Source organism: Melampsora larici-populina, assembly GCF_000204055.1.
Source record: "Melampsora larici-populina 98AG31 unplaced genomic scaffold MELLAscaffold_7, whole genome shotgun sequence".
NCBI lineage: Eukaryota > Fungi > Basidiomycota > Pucciniomycetes > Pucciniales > Melampsoraceae > Melampsora > Melampsora laricis-populina.
Window position 1 is genome coordinate 580,776 of NW_006768771.1, and position 21,401 is coordinate 602,176.

The window sequence follows — 21,401 nt, forward strand, 5'->3', positions numbered from 1 at the left end:
ATTCTCACCAACAAACCAAAACATGAGCCAATCTTCAAGCCTTCCAATCTTACAAAACATAACAAAGGTAAGTAATCATCATAAACTAATAAAATAGAGATCAATAGACTCATCCTATTTGCTATCTTAGTTCAATAGTACGCTCACCAGAATCTTGGCTCAAAACCCAGGACCATATACACTCCAAGGTTTGTGAGGTAGAATTTTATCATTGATCTTATGGAACTACAACATCAATCCAATCTGATGAACTCTTTTTCTATCTTCAGGTACCAATACGTATTTAATCTCAGGTTCAAAATCTAGTTTTTTAATCGATACTGGTCAAGGTCTTTCAGCTTATATACCAATCTTAGAATCAGTTTTAAAAGTTAATCCACCAGTTTCAGATATCATTTTAACTCATTATCATGGAGATCATGTAAAAGGTATTACATCAGTACTAAAATCAATTCGATCTATCAACAAGAAACACTTTGAATCATCATCAGATCAATTCAAAAAACCCAAAGTATGGAAATATAAACTCACCAATCCTATTCAAAATTCTTTAATCAAATCAGATGAAGAAGCAATCGATACTGAATTGATTAAAACTTACTTAGAAACACTTGAAGAGAAAGAAGACTATTTTGAAAAATCATCAATAACAGAAGAGGGTACTACCAAACCTGAATACCAGTATATGAACTGGCTTAAAGATGATCAAATCTTTAAAATCTCAGATCAATTGAACTTAAAAATCATTCATACACCTGGTCATACCAATGATTCAATTTCATGTGCACTTTTTTCAAATCAATGTAATCAAACAGAAACAAAACCCCATCAATTAAATGCAATCTTCGTAGGTGATACTATCCTTGGAGGAAGTACCACAATCTTTGATGATCTAAGTGCTTATCTTAAATCACTAGAAAACCTACGAAATTTAATCCAATCCGAAAACTTAAACGGACTCAAAACATCTGATTCTTCTACAAATGATCAAAACACAAGACTTTATCCAGGTCACGGTGATGTGATTGAAGACGGATTAGACAAAATCAATGAGTATATCAAACACCGACTCGAACGTGAAAAACAAATTTTAGGATACATAGCCTACGAACCGAATTCAACCACTACAGACGAGTAAGTGCGATCAATTTAAACTCAAACCCTTAACATAAACCAAACTAACGAAAGATTTTGTTCGTGTGATTTGTAGACTTATGAAATTTATTTATAATGGTAAATTACCTGAAAGAGTGATTCCTGCTGCTCTTAGAGGGTTACGATTACATTTAAAGAAACTTATGGAAGAAGATCAAGTGAAAGAAATCGAATTGGATCGTTGGACTCGATTAAAATCCAATCAAGAGTAAATTCATCAGGTCTGATGAAATCTTTCCCTTACTGCATTAGAGACTTTTTAAATAATTTTATTTATCATGCTTTCCTGAAGACATGTTGGTTGGAGTACATTTAGATTTATAGACTATGTATCAATCTTGTATACTTATTTACATATGTTTTAACAAGTTTCTATAGCAAAGCAAAATCTACATTTGGTGAACGCAGATATATGTATGAAAGTCCACAAGTGAATTTCAGTTCACAAAATTGAATGTCACTTGAATGATTAGGCCACAAATCTTGAAACTGTTTGATAATGAAGGGATGACATCATCCTTTAATTGTGACACCATTTATGATGCAAAGTTCAAACGATGTAAGTCCACTCTCGAAAAAGTTCTTAAAATAAGGCTTTCCTCGGACAACCCAGTCCCAAGGGATACCCTTCCATGTTCCCATCATATCACGAATTTATGAATCCGGAGGGTGGTGCTATTGGGGTGGTATCAGATGGTATCCTGTTTGAACCATATTAATCAGAACAGCGATTTTCCCAAGATGGCAGGCTACGGCACGGCAATATGTAACTATGAGAATAGAAGAACATGAATCAAGATTTGAACCAGTTGTTAAGTAGGAGCTTTCAAGTTTTGTGCACATGGCTTTTCTTTGAAGTTGATGCTAGTGATAGGTTTAAACAATTCAAGAGAGAATGAAAAATTCCAGGATGTAATTACAAACTCTGAAAAGAAAGGACGGTCAAAACAACTGTTTGTTTCGAGATGTTTATCTAGAGTTGGAATTGGTCTTTTAGAAAAGATGTTCATCACATTTTGAACCAAACTCATGGCTTTGGGGGAACCAAGCATATGTAAAATGCAAGTTACCCCAAATCAAGTGATCAGACTGCTCTGCTCTGCTGACTGTTGAGTTGAAATTGAAGTTGAACTGCAGTCTGTTGGACAACTTTCCTTTCCTATGGGCAAGAGGGTTTAAGAATCTTAATTAAATTAAGATGATTGTAAGTACACAGCTTTTTGATAAAACCCTTAAGTTAATGGTGTAGATACTTAAGGATATGGGATTGAACTAAATTGAGTTTAATTTAGTCATCAATTGAGATCTCTTGAATGAAGTTGAATTTGAAAAAAGTTTAAAATTCAATTTGATGTTGATTTGATTTTGATTTTGATTTGATTTGATTTGATTACTACGCTTTTACTACGTATATCAGCGTAGATCGGATTGGATTGGATTTCGAATTCCTCAAAACCAATTCCTATTTCCTCTTTACCATCATCATCTTCATTACCATCAACACTCAAGCTCAACAATCGAATTCAAATCAATCAATCAACCCTCAGGATGTCGAGCGGATCTGCCGCTCCTAACCCACAGCGTACCAAGACTGTCAGACTCACAGTCGTATGTCAATCATCATTTTCTCATTTCTGCATCTCTCCACTTCTTAGCGTTTCTATCTTCCAGCTTTGAACATCCTTTTCTCTTCTATGATTGGTTTCTTTCAAGGTTGCGGCTGATGGTCTTAGTAAGAGAGATGTCTTTCGACTTCCTGACCCTTTTGCTGTCGTCATGGTCGATGGTGATCATACCAAGACGACTTCAGCAATCAAAAAGACATTGAATCCTTATTGGAATGAAAGCTTTGATATGTTGGTTTTGGTTTACCCTTTTTTCCAATCCAGATTCAATTCATTACAATCTTGTTAATTCCTGATTTGATTCGATTTAGTCAAGTTAAAGATTCATCAGTTGTCACTGTACAAATCTTTGATCAAAAGAAATTCAAAAGAAAAGATCAAGGATTTCTAGGTGTTATCAATATTCGAGTCTCTAGTGTCTTGGATCTCGATCTGGGCGGTGATGGTCCGTTTCTTGCTCTTTCCATTACCTCTTTTCGTCTAAATAGCCATGGCCGATCACAGACCAAAACTGTCTCTGATGAAATCCTTTTTGATCTCGTGTATCGATCAATCCACTTTTATCAGAAACCCTCACTCGTGACTTGAAGAAGTCAAATGATAATATGGTCGTTCATGGCAAGCTGGTTGTACATCTCTCTACCAACACCTCTACTCCCATTCGCAATCAACCTCAATCAACTCCACCAACGAATGAAAGCAGTTCTAGTCTTCCTCCTGTTGCCAACACTCCTAGCTCACTCACTCCAAACACTACCAACGCTTCACCAAGTTCTACATCACCTGGATCGATCCCACCCTCAGCTGACAACGCCACCCCATCTCCCAGCAACCCACCTCCATCTTCTACAGCTGTGAGCCATCCGAATAATCCAAATGCAAACCCTTCTACCGTCACTGGTAACTCGAGCACCAATCGAAACTATTCAACTACCGAAGATCAATACGGTCCTTTGCCCACTGGCTGGGAACGCCGTGTCGATCACTTGGGTCGGACTTACTATGTTGACCACAACACTCGAGCTACTACTTGGACTCGACCTCCACGAAGTGCGGAAGCGCAAGCCAGTCAACAGATCACTGCTCAAGCTAATGATCGTCAACGAATGAACAACCGAACTCTAGCCGATGACCTTCTCGGTGGTACTGAGGGCGCTTCATCCGGCTCAAGTCCTGCGATCACCCCCACTCCCACTGGAAATGGTGCTCCTGGATCTAGCTCAAGTGGTGCATTGGTGCCTTCCAGTTCGACTTCTACCCCACCTCCCAATAGTGGTAGTGGTGCGGGTTCGACCTTGAACACTGGTGCTACTACCGCAGGATGGGGTCCACTCCCAGCCGGATGGGAGCAACGATTCACTCCCGAAGGCAGACCTTACTTTGTGGATCATAACACTCGCACCACCACCTGGGTCGATCCTCGTCGCCAGCAGTTACTTCGAGTCATGGGTCCCAATGGCAACAATGTTCAACCTCAACCTGTTTCTCAGCTTGGGCCACTACCCTCAGGTTGGGAGATGCGATTGACATCGACTGCCAGGGTATACTTTGTCGATCACAACACGAAGACTACCACTTGGGATGATCCCCGCTTGCCTAGCTCACTCGATCAAAACGTACCTCAGTACAAGCGTGACTTTAGACGAAAATTGATTTACTTTAGGTCTCAACCTGCTTTACGTCCTAACCCGGGACAATGTCATGTTAAGATCCGACGTAGTCATATCTTTGAAGATAGTTATGCTGAGATCATGCGACAACAACCGAATGACCTCAAGAAACGTTTGATGATCAAATTCGATGGTGAAGATGGATTGGATTACGGTGGTGTTTCTCGGTAAGTAAACCAGAGTGAAGCTTCTCAGTTTCTGTATGTGAAACCAAGTTTTTGACATTTGTTTGCCGGATGCGACTAGTGAATTCTTCTTCTTGCTTTCGCATGAGATGTTCAACCCGTTTTACTGTTTATTCGAATATTCAGCTGTTGATAATTACACATTGGTAGGTGGTGGATGTCCCAACACTTTGCTGAAGGATTTGTATTCATTGATGTCTTTCCTTTCATGTTGCTGCATATAGCAAATTAACCCTCACAGTGGTGTTAACCCCGAGCATCTGAACTACTTCAAGTTTATTGGACGTGTCTTGGCACTTGCTATCTTCCATCGGTAAGAAGACATACTGTGGATGTTTGGTTTACTGCTATCCCATCCTGACCCTTTGATATCTGTGGATGGAACATAGTCGATTCTTGGATGCGTATTTCATCACCAGTTTTTACAAGATGATCTTGAAGAAACGTATTCAACTCGCTGATATGGAGAGTGTAGATGCTGAAATCTTCCGATCCTTATCATGGATGCTGTAAGTCATCATTTCGGCTGCATATATCCTGCACTCATGATGGAGACCTGATCCGATCATATGTAATTTTGGATTCATGGTCAACAGTGACAATGATATTACAGACGTGATTGAAAATTCATTTTCGGTTGAAGATGAGAAATTTGGAGAAGTGGTCACGATCGATCTGAAAGAGGATGGTCGAAACATTCCGGTCACAGAAGAAAATAAGAAAGAGTATATTGATCTAATCACCCAATGGAGAATTGAAAAGAGAGTAGTAGATCAATTTAAAGCTTTCTTGACTGGATTCAATGAATTAATTCCACAAGATTTAATTAATGTGTTTGATGAAAGAGAATTAGAATTGTTAATTGGAGGAATGAGTGATATCGATGTAGATGATTGGATCAAACATACTGATTATCGTGGATATCAACAAGATGATCAAGTTATCAAATGGTTTTGGCAAGCCGTTCGAGCTTGGCCAGCCGAGAAGAAATCAAGATTATTACAATTTACCACTGGTATGTTTTTCTTTTTCTTGGTTTGGTCTTCCAACTTGCTAATCCAGTTCTTTGGGTGTTTTCTTAGGTACATCAAGAATCCCGGTTAATGGATTTAAAGATTTACAAGGATCTGATGGACCTAGAAGGTTTACAATTGAAAAAGCAGGAGAAATTACACAATTGCCTAAGTCACATACTTGTTTTAATCGATTAGATTTACCACCTTATCCTAATTTTGATCAGTTGAGTTTCAAGTCATATCTCATTTGACTATTTTTCAACAATTCTAATCAATGGATTGGATTTTATTTTTTATGTAGATTGGAACAAAAAATTACATTTGCTATTGAGGAAACTTTAGGTGAAGACTTTTTTTCTTCCAATTCTTTTCCTTTTGGTGTGCTTGTGACTGATCTTTTTTGGGATTTGATTTTAGGTTTCGCTGTGGAGTGAAAATCTCCTTGGCACTGCATCGTCTTCAAGACTCATTCTCAAGAATTGCAAGGAGGGATTAGAGTCGAGTGGGAGTAGGCTGTATGCGGACACGGAAGGAGCAAAATATACATGAGTGTAGTCGGATTGATTTGTATTTACGATAGTATGTTGATGTATTTGATTGATCTTACATAATTATATATATTTAAAAACCATATATATCTTATGATTGGATTTTTTTTATTTTGAACTTTTCTCTTTTGAAACTTTTTTCTCGATTTTGATTTTTTACCTCATCATTTACAGAAATAAAAAACTGTTTTTTTCATTTATATTATCTTTTCCTACTTTTAAAGCATTCATTTATTATCTTCTTTCTCTTTCTTTTATATACTTCAACTTTTTCTCACAGAAGAATTTTTTTATGAATATTTTCTTTGTTGTTTGTTTGATAGATAGAAATTTATTTTTCTTATTTGATTTGTTAGGTTTTGACATTACAATTTTTTTTAGTTTGGTTTACAAATTTTTTGAATCCTTTGATTTCCAAGTTCATATCAAGAACTTGTTGCATTGGGAATCAGGTTCAGGAGATGATTGAGGTTTGGGGATATATGGATATTGAATTTGAATGTGGTTGTGGTGATTTTTTTGTTCTATCAGCTTGTTTTTTTGGTTTGGTGATGAGTTGATACAAATTCAATCAAGCAGGAAGAACTTGAAAGGTCACCAAAAAAAATAAATTGAGAAAGAAAATACCAAAATGACCAGGATTGTTTGTCTATGGTGTGAAGTGCAATCCATTATATATATAGACAAAGAAAAAGTTTGATTTACAAGTCTGAATGTGCTGTAGAACCAAGGCTAACTTTGACACTCAAATAATTTCCGCCTGAAAAAATGATTGCATTTAATTATGGTGTTCAAACATGTGCAAGAACTGTGCAAGACCAACGTGCAAGATCTGTGCAAGATTTCTTGCACCAATCTTGCACATTAATTGTTTTGACAACCCCAGTTATTGTGTTCTAACTGGTGCAAAAACTGTGCAAGACCAACATGCAAGATCCGGGCAAGATCTGTGTGAGTTCTATTCATATCTTGCACAGAACTTGCACAACACTTGCACATTTTAATTTTGAAAATGCATCAAATAAACAAAAATCCTGATTTAATCCTGAAGAATGATGATTTAATGCATTTTCAATTGTTTGGTGCTCTAAATGTAATCAACTTTTCACAAGTGAAAGTTACTTTATCTTGGCAGTGACAGATGCTTTAATCAACAGTTTTATGTCAAAATTAATGTTTTAGGAGGATCAAGCAACTTTTTTGGTTTTTGATAATTGAACAACTTTGAAATACATACCTGTTGTTGTATAAAACTCTGTCAAAAAAGAATCTACAACAATGGTTGGGCCACCAAAAAAAAGGAAATTTGTTTCTTTTTTTTTGAAATCTGCCCTGTTTGATTTCCTTTGAGATGATTTCAGACATTGATAATTTCAATTGCTCATCAGGCAACTCTCCAAAGAAGGAATGAAAGCATAGGGACATTGAAACCTATAGACCAAACACTCCAAAGAAGGAATGAAAGCATAGGGACATTGAAACCTATAGACCAAAGACACTGAAGATTTACCATCTCAAGTAAGAGGTAGTTTTCAACTCTTTGACTTCAAGTTCCTTGTGTTTTCTTCTAAAGTTGAAGAGACACTTACTTTGAACAATTCAATCAATCACATTGTTCAGGACTGCTGATCATTGAGAAAGTGGCTGGTGTTCATAATTAAACATCTTGGAGCCTCAAAATCCAACCTTTTTGGTCAGTAACCTACTGCCAAAAGTTGGTGAAAATCAAACCTTTTTTGGTCAGTACCATCTGTAGGGGTATTCCAGGATCCTTATATTGCTTGTATACATGTCTATCATCACAGAAGCATTTCAATAAAACAAATTCTGTAAGAAACATTGCTAGATGGGGTCACAGTTGAGCTACTTTATTCATCATGGATCTAACCGGCTTAGTTTATGAATTCTAATCCCATCAATGGGTTGACATATTTTCTGCTCATCAAAATTCTTGTATACTTGTGCAATCCATGTTGTTGGGGTATAAATCACATAATCTTGTGACATTCACAACTTGGTGTGTCAGCATTACACAAAGCTTGATCATACATGAAGTATTCTTATCATCTTGCACAGTGCCAAAAGTCTAGATACAATGCTGTACCCTACCAATTTTCTTGGTTTAGTATCACTATAAGCAGTTGGCCCCCAGCTGCCACAATAAATAAAGATTTGCAGATTATATGAAAATGGAAAAAACTGCAAACCTAGATACAGTAGTTTAAAGAATGTTTGTCACAATTTTTTTGCCATGCTAGGGGCACAAGCTTTGTGGTTGAGCATTTTTAACTACAATTGAATGGTGATCTAGATCTTATCTGAATCAAGCTGAGCCCACACAGCATCAGCTTTGGATACTGCTTGCAGGCTTCTTGCTTTGTTTTCTGAATCTGATTATGCTTTGGCACCACTTTTAGTTCAAAACACTCAATCACCAGGCTTCCCTGCTCAACAAAAAAATTGTGACAAACATTTTTAGAACTGGTGTACTTTCACAAGCCCTCCAAGTCAGTTGTGCGGCTATTTTTCTCAGCTTGAGCACATGGAGGTGCCAACCTCCTGGCCCAATTTGTGCAAAAGAGAGGGTGTACACAGTGTTCAGTGCCAAAATCTTTCTTAAGAGTGCATTTTGACCAAGAGATAACTATGTAAGAAACTGATTTATAGGATATTGGCCAAGGAGAAAGTAGGTCATCCATATAAAATTACAGTAGATTCAAAGAAGACAGCAACACTGTTTTGATTTTGTTCACAAACAGAAGAACTGAATTGAAATATCAATCTGGTGAGTGCACAGGATCCGCCAAAAATCCTTCTTTAGAAATCACAAGCTTGTCAGTGAGTACAAAAACTTTGACATCAGCCTCAGTCATATCTTTCTCCAAAGAGGTGCTTGTGTTTTTTGTATTTGTTGGCTGCACCAAGACCAATTCCTGTCTCTCACTGGCTGCAAAATCCTATCACATATACTTGTGCATATCCCCTCTTTCTTGAGGCTGTTCTTTGTGCAGGAGCGCGCAAGCCTGTGTAAGCACTTAAGCGCCACCGCTTGTGCACCGCTGTCCACCGGGAAGTCACAGGCATGGAGATTATGATGATTGCTTTTACATTACAAATAGCGCTGACATTATTTTTTAAATAGACAGTCTTGTTACATGATTAGGTGGTTTGAAGACCCTTCATACCCATATTAAGAATATGGATCATCACAATCATTTTGAAAGGTACTCATCTATCACTTTCTTCATGGCGCATCTCATCACTGGACTAGTAGGAAGTACCGCCGGCATGACTGCATTCCTTTCTCCAGGATGATCCCCAACGTCTGGGTTAACGCATCGGGTCCATCTGAGGTCTAGGATTCGGCCTCGGATCATCTCATCCACCGCATTTACCCCAATTTTTCTACATAATCCGAAGTATGGCATGGTCCGATATCCAATTGCTTCTGGCTGGGGTGGACGGAAGTCAGGATACTCGGGTTGCGAGTCAGGCTCTGCCTCTATTGGCCTCGTCAAAGTTTGCATGACGTAGAGAAGGTCACTTGCTGAGAAGGAAGTCGGTTGATGAAGCTCTGTTCCCTGGTTATCAGCACCATCCCGAGACAACGGATCAGAAGTGAGAATTTTAGAGTCAAGAGCCAATACTGGGGCATCCAGGCGGACTGTTGAGATTCTATAAGAGGTCTCAAAAGTGCCATCACTCACAGGATTTGCTGGGTAAATTTCCAGACGATTTCCGTCGGGTGGGTTGTGATTTTGTTCGGAATTAACCAGATGATAATGCAATAGGGCATACGCTTGTAAAAATTGCGAGGATTCCTCCGGTCTCAAAGTCCCACCAGAATTCACTGTCAAATGTGTCCAGTAAGAAGTTTAAAAGTTGCGGGCTGAATGACGTCAAAGAATGCATTTGGAGGAAGTTAAGGTATGGCCACTCACAATAATCTCCCACAAAACCTTGTAGATGAGCCAATTTACCGCCAAAGGTCTTATATACTGTCTCAAACTCAAGATCATATCCATCCGGATGTCTTTTGGTATCTGTATCAGTCTCCTCTGGCTTCAAAATCAAATCCCCTTGCTTTCCCCCTCTAGCATCATACACTGGTTGCTGGTCTAATTTTTTCTTCAAGGTTCCGATCAGATTTTCGTTGAAGTATTGTTGGGCTTCAGCCTTGCAAGGATCGCCGACGGTGATGATAGTACAATGTGCGAGTACGTTCATCTCACGAAGCCAATACATATAGAACGGATCAGATGTAGCATGGATGACGTGACATAAGCGATCTGAAATATTTTGAATGTGTCAGTGTGGGGTCCTTTGCCTGATAATTCTGAGAGGCGGACGAAGTCACCTTGTTTCGTTAGCACCAGTAGAGCATCCAGGATGCATTTCATCGCCTCGCCATCCTTGATCAGATTCGGGAGCTTATGAGCCTGCAGGAGAGTAATTAACAAACTATTAGCATTCACTTTTCCACACTGAGTCAAAACTACGGGGAAACGAAGGTTGCAGGCGCCTGTTGTAATATCAAGACGGATTTCACCTCGTCGAGGAAACTGTTAAATGAAAATGCAACGCACTGTGAATCAATGGGAGGAAGTTTTGATCGAAACAAGCGAGTTACTGACAATACCGGGACTTTTTTCGTGGGTGGTTTCCAGACTTCTTCTTCCTTTTCCTCCTCCTCCTTCCTCTTCTCGACGGTGGCAGACGCATTTTTGGAGTTTGAATCACTTTCAACCTGTTCATCGGGATTTTGAACAGTTCGGCTTTCTTCTAATCCTTTGGGAGGTAGCAGCTTTTCTTCATCTTCCTCTGCTGCTAAAACATCTTCATCTGTTTCAGATATCAGGCGCTTCGCCTTTTCTGCTTTGACTTTTTCCCATTCTTTCATTGGCTTTTGTGAACTCTCCTTCGCTTTATCGGGATCATTGGGATCGCTAGGTGTGAATTCCCAATACTGCGAATGAGTACAGCAGACATGGTCATGTTGGGATAACTTTCTACACCGGGCTGAGGGGGTATCTTACCTTCAAAAGACTACTCTGAAACAGTTCCAACAAGTGAGCAATATCTGATGTCTTCACTTTTGCCCCCGTCTTTTCTATTTTTCTCTCGACGTCTAATCTAGTGTGCTGCATGTGAGGTGTTGAGTAATTGTCAAACCACGATAGAGGAAGGGAATAGAAATATGCCCACTTTGAAAGCCAAAGCCTCGGTCTCAAATGTGTCATAGCCTTCAAGCCGACTTGCGAGGTTCACAAAGAATTGCTCCATTTGAGCTGATAGTGAACTGTTTTCGTGCGAAGTGATATCCTACCAGTAAGCCGCAGTTTCCGAAACATGCTGGGAAATCACGAGCCAATATGTTGTTGATAAGCGCGATGATATCAAAGAAACTCACAAAAACAAGGATGGTAAATCCGCAAAACCTGCGATCCTGAGATCGAAGTGAATCACATGATACCTCTCGTGAGTGAGAACCTAGATGGCAAAACCGAAGTGTAAACCTAATGAAAGCCAACTCCACCACGCGATTCACGATCTTTGGACACCCACTTGTCTAAGAAGGGCCGTTTTGCCTACGCTCGTCCCGCCAAAGATGACGGTGAAATTCTATCTGACAAACCAGAAGATGGAATTCACATCATCAAACCAACCAAGCACAGAAAGGAGGTTTGTCAAAGAGCGCATATACGTGCCGGAACAGAGCTCAAACAAGTTTCTAGAGCCTTGATTTCCTTTTCTCGGTGGTAAAATCCAGGCAGTGGTGAAAAGGTATGCTTGGGAGGGACTACGGGTCAGCGAACGATCGGAAAAGGTAATCGAGTATCGGGAGCACATGGTCAGTAGCGGGAGTCTTCATCGTACATTTCACCAATGAAACGTGAATAGAACTTCTGAAAGCGAAAGAGCTGGGGACTAACTCTGAGCCCTCTCCTGTTGCTCCAACATCTCTGCTCGAGTTTCTTCTAAAAGTCGTTTAGAATCTGCCAGAGATCTGAGAGTTTCGCCCGGCTTTTGCGAAGATCAACGAGCGCAAAAAGGATGCTTAAGCTCTTGTACTGCTAATTCACTCTAGAAGAACTGTGATGACCCACGTTTGCCAGAATGCCGATTACTTCACCAATTCCAAAGAACGTACGACATGAAGCAGGTTGATGAGTTACCTTCATGGTCAAAGGACTGATGAGTTTCAAGTTCCGCTCGAACCTAGCCAATCTGTAGAGAGAAGGGACCGAAATGTGGTTCATGAAGGATGAGGGTAGCATTCTAAATCAAGTGGTGTTGGTTGACGGTCAAGAGGCAATTAAGACTCGGAGTCTGGGATGAAACCGTGGGATTCGGATGGGATTGTCGCATTCACTTGGATTCACAGAATATGAGTCGCTCTGGAGCCCGGCTTGACAAACGCTGTCAGAGTCATACACACCTCACTGTAAACATACCGCAGCAAGGTCTCGTGAGTCAAGCGAGGTAAAGCGAAGAGATTTTGCAACCGCGACAAATGGAGAAAATTGCATCGCCAACTGACCATGCATTTCTGACCCTTGACTTACATATCAACGACGAGACACCTAGCGGTAGAAGAGATGGGCATCTGCACGGCGTATTGTGATAAAGACATGTCGGGCTATTCGGATAGTTCCGTTATATGATCTTATCCTTTTTAGACAGGTAACTAAACGACTGTTCTCCACCTTCTTGTGAATTCACTTGGCGCAGAAAATAAAGAAAAGAAACCATGGCCTGAGGCTCAAGCCAGAGGTGGTCCACGACTGAAGTCTTATTTCTTTGGTTAAGGAGAACAATCATTTTGTAGTGTTCAAAGGGGCCTCCAAATTTCATGGATCCACATTTACTACAGAAACTGACGTGTTCTGGATCTCCTGCACACCAATAATTCTTCGACCCAAGATCGGGATTTCGAAAGAATTGCCCCATGGTCAACTCCCTCAGAATTAAATCTCCAAAATTGTGAAGACGTATCAAAGTAAACACAATCTAAACACTTGCCATACATTAAGGAAGATCATACCAAATCATGGTGCCATAGGTGTCAAACGTCTCACCATATAAGACTGTGTAATTCCCCCACACCTGAAGACCCCAAGATAGGAGTGCTCATTAAATTTAAGATCCAGTGCCCCAAGAAAGATAGCCCACATAAAAAGCACTTTATATGTTTCAGAAAGACAGCTGCACCAGCAAAATGGTTGCCTTGAAGGCTATCATCCCAGGCGCTAGGGGAGGCAAGAGCCCATATAAACGATCTGTGGATCCAAGGACACGTGGTATGGTTTTGTGTGAATAACATGTGATATGCACTCATAGCTGTATTTGCATACAGATTTTATTTTCATCCAGGGTTGACAAGGAACGCATCTTACCTTCCTCCTTTCTTAGGTAAAGTTGTCACATGCCTTCAGTGGTTTTGCTCTGTCATTTTAGATGATTCTTTCAAATTTTGGTAAGGGTCTGGTGTTGCCAGTTCCCTATTTTTTGAGAGCTAAAATCTTTTTAAATCGCAATAAAAATTCAAAATTCCATATCTCATTCTATAACATTTTATCCCTCCAGTCCAAACCATGATGCCCATGTTCTTGGGTATCAGCGGTCAAGATTGTCACCGGACACATGTTGATTGGGAAAGAATGCTCGCTGATAATGTCAATATTTTTGAGAAGCTAAACATAATTGTATCTTGATCGTGGGCTGTGGTTACCAAAGCTGCCCAAGCTGCAAAAATCTCATAAGACTTATAGTTGACAGTGATTTGCGCGTGTGACGGCAGAGACAAGTAGCAACAGTAAGTCACTCTTTGGAAAGAGAGTTTGGTTAGAGCTCTATATATCCTTTGTAGAACTTTTCCTCAGAGGAATAATGCAATGGGCAAAATTGACTGAGTGGTTACTTACAGCTGGTATGCTGCCATCCGACGTCAACATGAATAAGTCTACACTCGGAATCTTCTGTATAACCCATGGCTTCTCAATTGTGTCTTTGTCTAAGATGCGAGTTCAAAAGGATCAAGTGTTGAAACACCATAACAGGATCATATCAATCAGTCTTTATCCCCAGTTCCGTGCTAAAAAACACCAGTACCAGGCTCTCTATCATGAATTTTAGGAATGTGTGGAAGTAAAAGCACGTTCAACTTACCTGAGATTTTAGCTACTAATCTTCCAGTACTTGACTCAATAATATCTCCAGCGATACGATTAAAGCTTCGTTTGAAAACATATCTTTCATATGCAAAATGATTTGCTTCGAGATACCACCTATCTGGCAACAACATTCGAGTTTTGATTTCGATATTCAGGCCATTGGTGGCATGGTAAGTATGGTCAAATCCGCACCATCCAAATGCCTATTTTATCATATTTGTATTTGTGAAGATTGCTGTCAGATATCAGATTCTTGGTAAAAGATACACAAGGCAACATTCAAGGTCAAACTCAGGATGGATAACTCACAGAATCAGATTGCACACTGGGTTTTCCTCGGGTGCTCTTTAGCGTAAATTGGCTTTCTTTCGGAAGTGGACGTCCCTCATCATCCATAAAAGAAAGAAGATAGACTACATTGCCTTCATAATCATATATTTCAACGTCTTTGTCTACCCAGTCAAAATGTTTATCCAAAACGAAAATTTCAGAATGAGGTGAAGTATAAAAGTTGGTTTGCAAGTCTGAAAAAAACATCATTTGAATCATATCAACTTCTGCGTTCTGGGAAGCTGATCATGAGGAATAGCGAAGGGGCTATTGACAGTGGCAAACCTTTGTGCTCCAGTGAGTCCGCCTCCGCTTTGCATCCGTGTTTAACCTTCGTATACCCAAATATCGCCATCAAAAGAAACCATTTGGTGTGTTTTCCCATGTCCAATTCTATTTTGTGGAAAATCTGACCGGTTGACGACCTCAGGCAAGTGGCGGTCGTGTAATGTTGCAAGGCTCGGAGCCAGCGCTCGATGGGAGATGTGTAATAAGTGGTGTGATTTACAGGGGGGAGATGAAGGCGAATGAATAATTATGGGTTGCAAGTGCGAATCTCGAACAGAACGAAAACCTTCAAAAATACATCATCAAAAGCTCATACGCTGTTTTGCCTGCGTGTCAAAGAGAGTTTCACACTTGTCGAAAAACCCAGTTCAGGAAGACCTCACGTTTCGAAGAGGGCAAGTGACATTATCTGAAATATTTGATACAAAGTCTTTTGCGTTTTCTAGATAGCTGTAAACCGGTACAACAAAATTAATCATGTGAATGGGAGGTAGACTGCTCTCTCTCTGGTCGTGTTGCACAACTGCGGCGTATTGGCTACCCGATGGTCCACATCATTTCCGTTTGCTTGCAAATTTCTTGTGCTGAATTTCAAGCAGAATTCCTGCAGCCATTTGAGTTAACTTTCACCGTGCCTACTTTGTTTTCAGACAATTTGTTGCCCTACAAGTGCAAATAACAACCTTACGGCAAGTTTAATCTGGTTGGTTTGAGAGGCATCTTTTGTCGAGTGATGATGTCATTCTGGGTGTCCCGGAGGTAAGCCGAACCAAGCTTCACCGCAGACCAGAAGAGACTACAGGGAGAGCTGAGATAGCTCTGTGTTTTTCATGGTTGTCCTCATCCTTATGAACTGAGACTTGAAGCCTTTGACCCTTGACGTACCAGCAGCCCTTCCTGATATGTACTGACTGGACGGCTGAATGCCCGAGTCCCTAACATCGCGCCTTTTCACTTGAAATGCCGTAAATGGATGGTACTTACGGATTGATGAAGGTCCAGAGAGGAATATCCCATCTTGTTTTCTTTGTTGTACTGGAGGAATCTCTAGAAAGAACTTGTATTTCGCAATTAGGGTAAGGGTAGACCCCATTTCTGCCTTTTGTGAAGTTTGTTGTCAATTTCTGTTTGAGTTTTGCAAAAGTTTAATTCTCAATCCAAGAAAAGAAAGATGTTGCGACTCAGCTGTCAAAAAGTTTTCGGCTTCAGCAAACAGCCAATCTCAACTTCCTTTTCATCAAATCATTTTCGATCTTTATCTTCTCAATCGATTTTTTTGAACTCGAAACATAAATCATCACTCGAACCTCCACCATCCAAAAAGCGTTCAAATTTGGCTCATGGGCCTCCCTCATTACTCAAACAGGCTCTTAAGCCAGCTCATGATATTAGATCAATACGAGACGTAGTCGGTGAAGTTGTAGCTTACTCGACCGCTGAGGAGTATGATGTCCGTGCACTTCAGCATCGATTGGCTCGCGCTGGGTACTCACGCCCCATGTACAACATTCTGGGTGAAGCGATTTGGATACCTGAATGGTCTCCTAGGCTTCTCGAGTCCGAAAACACCACGAATCAAGACGATACTAATGAGAAAAATTCACCAGAGCGACGCACAGGGGAAGTGTTTGTCTTTGAGTCTGGTTAGCTTTAATCCATTTCCTTCGTATCCGTCGTCTGAATGTAGGATCGATGATGATCAATTGACTCATTATCTGCTTGCTCCTGTTCTACTCAGGCAGTTTTGTAAGTTGGGGTCTAGGTGATGCAGAAGCGGTTGAATTTCTCGAGACGATCATTCGACCGACGGATGCTCAAGCTGCAGAGCGACTTGAGCGTAACGCATCACGAGAAGTAGAACGTGAGACGATGGAATATCGTCGGTCTAGGACGGGACCGATTTTTGAAATCGTATCAGATCAGATTGTTATTGGTCCAACTGAGACTGGCAACAATAGTCCCTCAACCACTCGAACTATCCTCACACCATTCCCTGTACCATCATCGAGGCCTTCATCCAATGAGATCAATATACCAGACCATTCACTTCTACTCTCCAAATTGGCAGTCTCGTCTGCTCTCGCTCGCGCTTGTAGGCTCTCTCGGTATGAGACCCAATTGGACGAGTTTTTATCAAAAGTCGAACACGTTCCAATGATGTTAAAGACTGGGCACGATTCACCATTAGATAAACGTGAGATTATGGCACGGTATGGGGAATTACTTGAATTAAGGCAAGGGCTTAGTTTGAAAGATGAGAACTTACTTGATCTTCCGGAATGGTTTTGGGAAGACACGGGAGCAGAAGAAAGTTAGTTAACACGATCATAAAAATTTTGCGGTGCCCTTGAGAATTCTGACATTACAATGTTCATGTTTGAACGAATTACTGATATATTTCAATGTCTCTTCTGCGTGGCTGAATTTTCAATAACTTCAGAGCATTTCAAGAAGATCTTACGAGAATTTGATTTTGAAAGAAGGCTCAGAATATTGAATGATAAGCTTTCAATGGGTATTGAACTTCAAGGACGATTATTCGAATTCAGTAACTCTGTACGTATCTAAATACTACTCATCATCAATTTCGCTAATTCAACTCATCAATTGCACGAACAGAAATATTCTCATCGGCTTGAGTGGATCATCATCATCCTTATTGTAAGTAATACTTTTCGAGGCTTGAGATCACGCACAAAGCTTTTTTCGGCTCACAGCTTGATTGTATGTCTAATCAGGCATTTGAGGTTGGACACGCCATGTACGTTGCCGATCATCGTCGACATCCTGAGCCATCCTCAGAGCCAGCTCTTCCTCCGACTCAGTCTTAGTGAAAATTCAAACAAGATGTAGCTCCTCGTCCCAGTCTTCTGCAAGCCAAAACAAGATACCTTCTCTCAAAATCACAGAATCTTCGTAAATCAAGTGCATATACCAACTTCGACATGCTCATCCGCAATAGTCATGAATTTGATTTTCTTATCCCAGCTCTTGAATTTTGATGTATCGCTTAATTGTAAACTATATACCCAGTCTGCAACTCCTTTGCAAGTCTTAATGTTTGTAATCTTTTGCTCATGCCATGAAGTGAGGAGTAATGCTACTAGGCTTGAGTGATATACTATGATTGCCCGATTTCTCGGCAGAGCAGGTTAGATACTAGAGTTTTATGTATTCTTTGTTGACACACAATCAGCCTGTGAAAGTTTTGCCGATATGTATGGGTGTTAAATGCTTAGGCACAACTGGGCACAACTGTTTGTTTTTGACTGAATACTAGACACTATGCGCGCATGCACGCAACAGGAGAACAATTTACAACTTCAATTGATTGTTTCCAAGTTACCTCTTACTACAAAATCAAATACAAAAACCCACTTGTATAGGTTAAAACATATCATGTTTAACCACACTTTGCTATCAAAAGCTTCCCATATTGTCACCACCAACTCATATTCACTCCCCTATACATATGGAGGTTAATCAATTCCAGGTTAAATATCATGAGTACAATAAAATCCCCTATTTGACCATTATAAAAACCCTTATAAGCAGAAGAAGTTAATCTATTCCTGGTGACCCTTAATCAAGTGAACAAGACACAGAAAGCATTGATACCCCGCCTCCAGATTTGTAAAGGAAGATTCCACTTCAACCCCCTTGACTATCAAATGTTTTAGTGCCTCAGTAGTGTAAGGTTCCCGCGATGCAGAGTTGACAGAACATACAAAAGTGTCTCACTAATAAACTGAAAAACAATTGACAGTTAGATAGGTTTATTCTTGCAGTCTACAAATCAAGCGATGCATGGGTTTGTTGTTTAACAGGAATTGAGTTGATACAAATAAGAAAAATGGGCAAATATATTGGCGAAATAGTGACAGGGATAGGAGGAGGGTTGTCCAATCGAAGTGGAGACCAAAAAAACCAACAAAGCATAGGCCATTTTATAGCCTACTGACTAAGCATATGTGGTAAAAATGGCGGGTGACCAGTGTTATAAAAGCACAACTTCCGATCTACAAAGAAACAAAAAGACAAAAGACAACAACAATTGGTGGTTCAATGAGAATGAGAAATCAAACAAACAGATCCCAAACACAATTAGGTGGACACTTGAATCAACAAACATGAAAGGCCAATGAACATGTGGTAGTGATTGGCTCAGCGGGGGGAGGCTAATTGGTTGACCATATGGACCAAGAGACCAAAAAACTAATACTTCATTGGGCAAAACACACGGACAATCGATTGAATTGAGTTACTTTTCAACTACAAGTAAGGAAAATTCAAAGATATGTAGGAGTAATCAGAGGAAGGAAAGAAGCTATGTGGTGCCAAATGCAGTAATAAACAACATTTGCTTTTCAAAAAGCAAGAAAACTGCTTGCTTCAAAAGGTGTGAGTCAACAAAAAACAAAGTGAAATTGGAAGAAGATGTGGAAACAAAAAGTACATATAAGAGAAACAAACTGAACAACGAAATCCAAATACTCGGACCGAGCAACAGATAACCAAACTCGAGTGATGCAAGTAGCTTGCAACATTTTGTTATTTAGATTCTATGAAGGATAGATATGATGTGTCATGTAAGGTAGGACTGATGGGTCCTTACTTGTACCACAAATTCAAGTTTGAAGTCATCAATTCCTGCCTGAGATCCAACATGTCGTCTTAGTCATAAGCAGCAAGATCTCTACAGTAACTGTTGTACATGGTATGCTTGTCATAACATGCCCAAAGTCCGATGACCTGGGAGGTATGAATTTTGAAGATTTTCTTTGATGTGGGGTCCATTCTCTACGCTCTTTAAATGCAAGCTCTTATATTATAGCCATGTTCAAACCTAACCCGGTTTCCAAAAAAACCACTACACCCAGTTGCTTTTTTGGTGGTAACTTTGTGTATCAAGTTGACATTTCAGCGGTACACAAACATGAACACCCAACCTAAAAACCCATGGACAAAACCCTTGACAACCCAATTTCTTGGGGAGTTTTGTCCATTGGTTTTCTGCTTCCCCGTTGGCCAAAACCAAACAACACTCGGGCTATCATGGGTTTTGTCCATGAGTTTTTAGGTTGGATGTTCAGGTTTGTGTACCACTATTGACCACCCTTGACAGCTCCCAGCCAGAAAGGCAAGCTGGTGTACCAGGTTTTTTGGAAACCTGGTTGGGTTTGAACATGTCTTATCACAGCCCCCATGGGCGCTAGGTCAGGTTGTGGGCGCAGCGCAAAAAACACCCCTTTGGCGCGCCTAGGCATCAAAAATTTGACAAAATGAGGTTCGGCGCGCCTTTTCAAGAATTACACCAAATCGTAGGAGTTCTATGTCCTGTCACCAATATTGGCGGCTTGGACACTCGCTGTGAGCTTTGATGTCAGCTTTTCTTAGCTTTTCTCACCTTAAAAAGGCAATTTTGCGGTAGTAGACAGCTCTAGCAAAGCAAACATAGAATATATAACAATACAAAAATGACATTTTGGCTTTCAGCGTTTTTTTTGAAAGAAAACGTGTCCGGCGCTCCAAGTGGCACCTAGGCGCGAACAAACCAAGAAATGCACCTCGGCGCGCCTACAAAAATACAAGTGCGCCCACAACCTGAGCGCTAGGAGATGGCTTCTAGATAGAAGAATAGTTACAGGTGCATAGTGTGTAGCCTCAGCTTACAATGTGTAACTTGTCACATCACGCTTGGCACTGCTGTGCTCTTTACCTTCTCTGAGAAGCGTAATTTTCTCTTTACCTTTCTATGAGGATGTTCTTTACCTTTTCATTTATAAAGACTAATGGTTGATCTTGAACTTCGATTCGTCCCTCCTTATTTTTCTCCTTCATTCTAAATTTACTTGAGATTATTTTTCCTAAAAAGTTCCCTCTTCTTGGTTTTTTATATTTTCATCTTGAATCCTATATAAGATTCAATCAATTGTCCCACCCTCCTCTCCCTTGTTATATCCTAATTAGGCTCCCCATAGCAGACCTTTTAATGACTTGGAGTTGTTGCTCATGTATTCCCCTAATTTCTATCCTGTTATAGTTCCTAGGGTCTATTATTTGCAACTAGGGCTCAATGCTCTGTTTTTGGCTAAAACTTCCACATAGTAAGTTTAGCTCAAATCACCTATGAGCACCCAAAACTATTCTGCTACTATTCACTGGAAGTCCAGAGACTACTGTGACTTCAAAAGAATTTCAGAATTATTTGGGAATGATTTCAACATAATATCACTGTGGGGGTCATGTGCCTGCCATACCTCCAGGAGTGCAATGACATTGTATGTCATCAGAAATCATCACAAATCTGTACACATCTGCTCCTGCATTTGGACATCAAGAACATATAGTCTATCAACCTCTATTGTGTAAATTGACCAAGTTATTTCTCATCCATACTTGCTGGTTTT

General features: G+C 40.1%; 7 protein-coding genes across 7 annotated transcripts; 3 read left to right on the plus strand and 4 right to left on the minus strand.

Moving 5' to 3' along the window:
- Positions 1–22: 22 nt before the first annotated feature.
- On the plus strand, positions 23–1,560 carry MELLADRAFT_115621 (uncharacterized protein; the record flags this gene model as incomplete). The annotated part of the gene is made up of 5 exons (XM_007406700.1): positions 23–67; positions 131–188; positions 270–1,134; positions 1,211–1,505; positions 1,528–1,560. The coding sequence occupies 4 exons, from the start codon at positions 23–25 to the stop codon at positions 1,365–1,367; spliced, it is 1,125 nt and encodes a 374-aa protein (XP_007406762.1).
- Positions 1,561–2,619: 1,059 nt separating this feature from the next.
- On the plus strand, positions 2,620–6,645 carry MELLADRAFT_42401 (uncharacterized protein; the record flags this gene model as incomplete). Its single annotated transcript, XM_007406701.1, has 11 exons — positions 2,620–2,763; positions 2,869–3,011; positions 3,092–3,225; positions 3,348–4,617; positions 4,697–4,781; positions 4,860–4,948; positions 5,025–5,144; positions 5,232–5,650; positions 5,718–5,874; positions 5,953–5,993; positions 6,069–6,645. The coding sequence occupies 11 exons, from the start codon at positions 2,704–2,706 to the stop codon at positions 6,083–6,085; spliced, it is 2,535 nt and encodes an 844-aa protein (XP_007406763.1).
- A 2,645-nt stretch (positions 6,646–9,290) lies between these two features.
- On the minus strand, positions 9,291–10,049 carry MELLADRAFT_115623 (uncharacterized protein; the record flags this gene model as incomplete). The annotated part of the gene is made up of 2 exons (XM_007406972.1): positions 9,291–9,780; positions 9,907–10,049. The coding sequence occupies one exon, from the start codon at positions 9,724–9,726 to the stop codon at positions 9,412–9,414; it is 315 nt and encodes a 104-aa protein (XP_007407034.1).
- Positions 10,050–10,074: 25 nt separating this feature from the next.
- On the minus strand, positions 10,075–11,099 carry MELLADRAFT_95163 (uncharacterized protein; the record flags this gene model as incomplete). Its single annotated transcript, XM_007406971.1, has 4 exons — positions 10,075–10,088; positions 10,141–10,426; positions 10,480–10,660; positions 10,834–11,099. 4 exons carry the CDS (start codon positions 11,097–11,099, stop codon positions 10,075–10,077), a joined length of 747 nt encoding a protein of 248 aa, XP_007407033.1.
- A 154-nt stretch (positions 11,100–11,253) lies between these two features.
- MELLADRAFT_71109 (uncharacterized protein) lies at positions 11,254–12,501 on the minus strand (the record flags this gene model as incomplete). The annotated part of the gene is made up of 7 exons (XM_007406970.1): positions 11,254–11,340; positions 11,405–11,498; positions 11,610–11,689; positions 11,765–11,821; positions 11,904–11,999; positions 12,133–12,223; positions 12,307–12,501. 4 exons carry the CDS (start codon positions 12,475–12,477, stop codon positions 11,769–11,771), a joined length of 411 nt encoding a protein of 136 aa, XP_007407032.1.
- Positions 12,502–14,383: 1,882 nt separating this feature from the next.
- Positions 14,384–15,088, minus strand: MELLADRAFT_55212 (uncharacterized protein; the record flags this gene model as incomplete). Its single annotated transcript, XM_007406969.1, has 1 exon — positions 14,384–15,088. One exon carries the CDS (start codon positions 14,920–14,922, stop codon positions 14,665–14,667), a length of 258 nt encoding a protein of 85 aa, XP_007407031.1.
- Positions 15,089–16,162: 1,074 nt separating this feature from the next.
- Positions 16,163–17,822, plus strand: MELLADRAFT_60797 (uncharacterized protein; the record flags this gene model as incomplete). The annotated part of the gene is made up of 5 exons (XM_007406702.1): positions 16,163–16,634; positions 16,730–17,302; positions 17,432–17,547; positions 17,611–17,652; positions 17,730–17,822. 5 exons carry the CDS (start codon positions 16,163–16,165, stop codon positions 17,820–17,822), a joined length of 1,296 nt encoding a protein of 431 aa, XP_007406764.1.
- Positions 17,823–21,401: the final 3,579 nt, after the last annotated feature.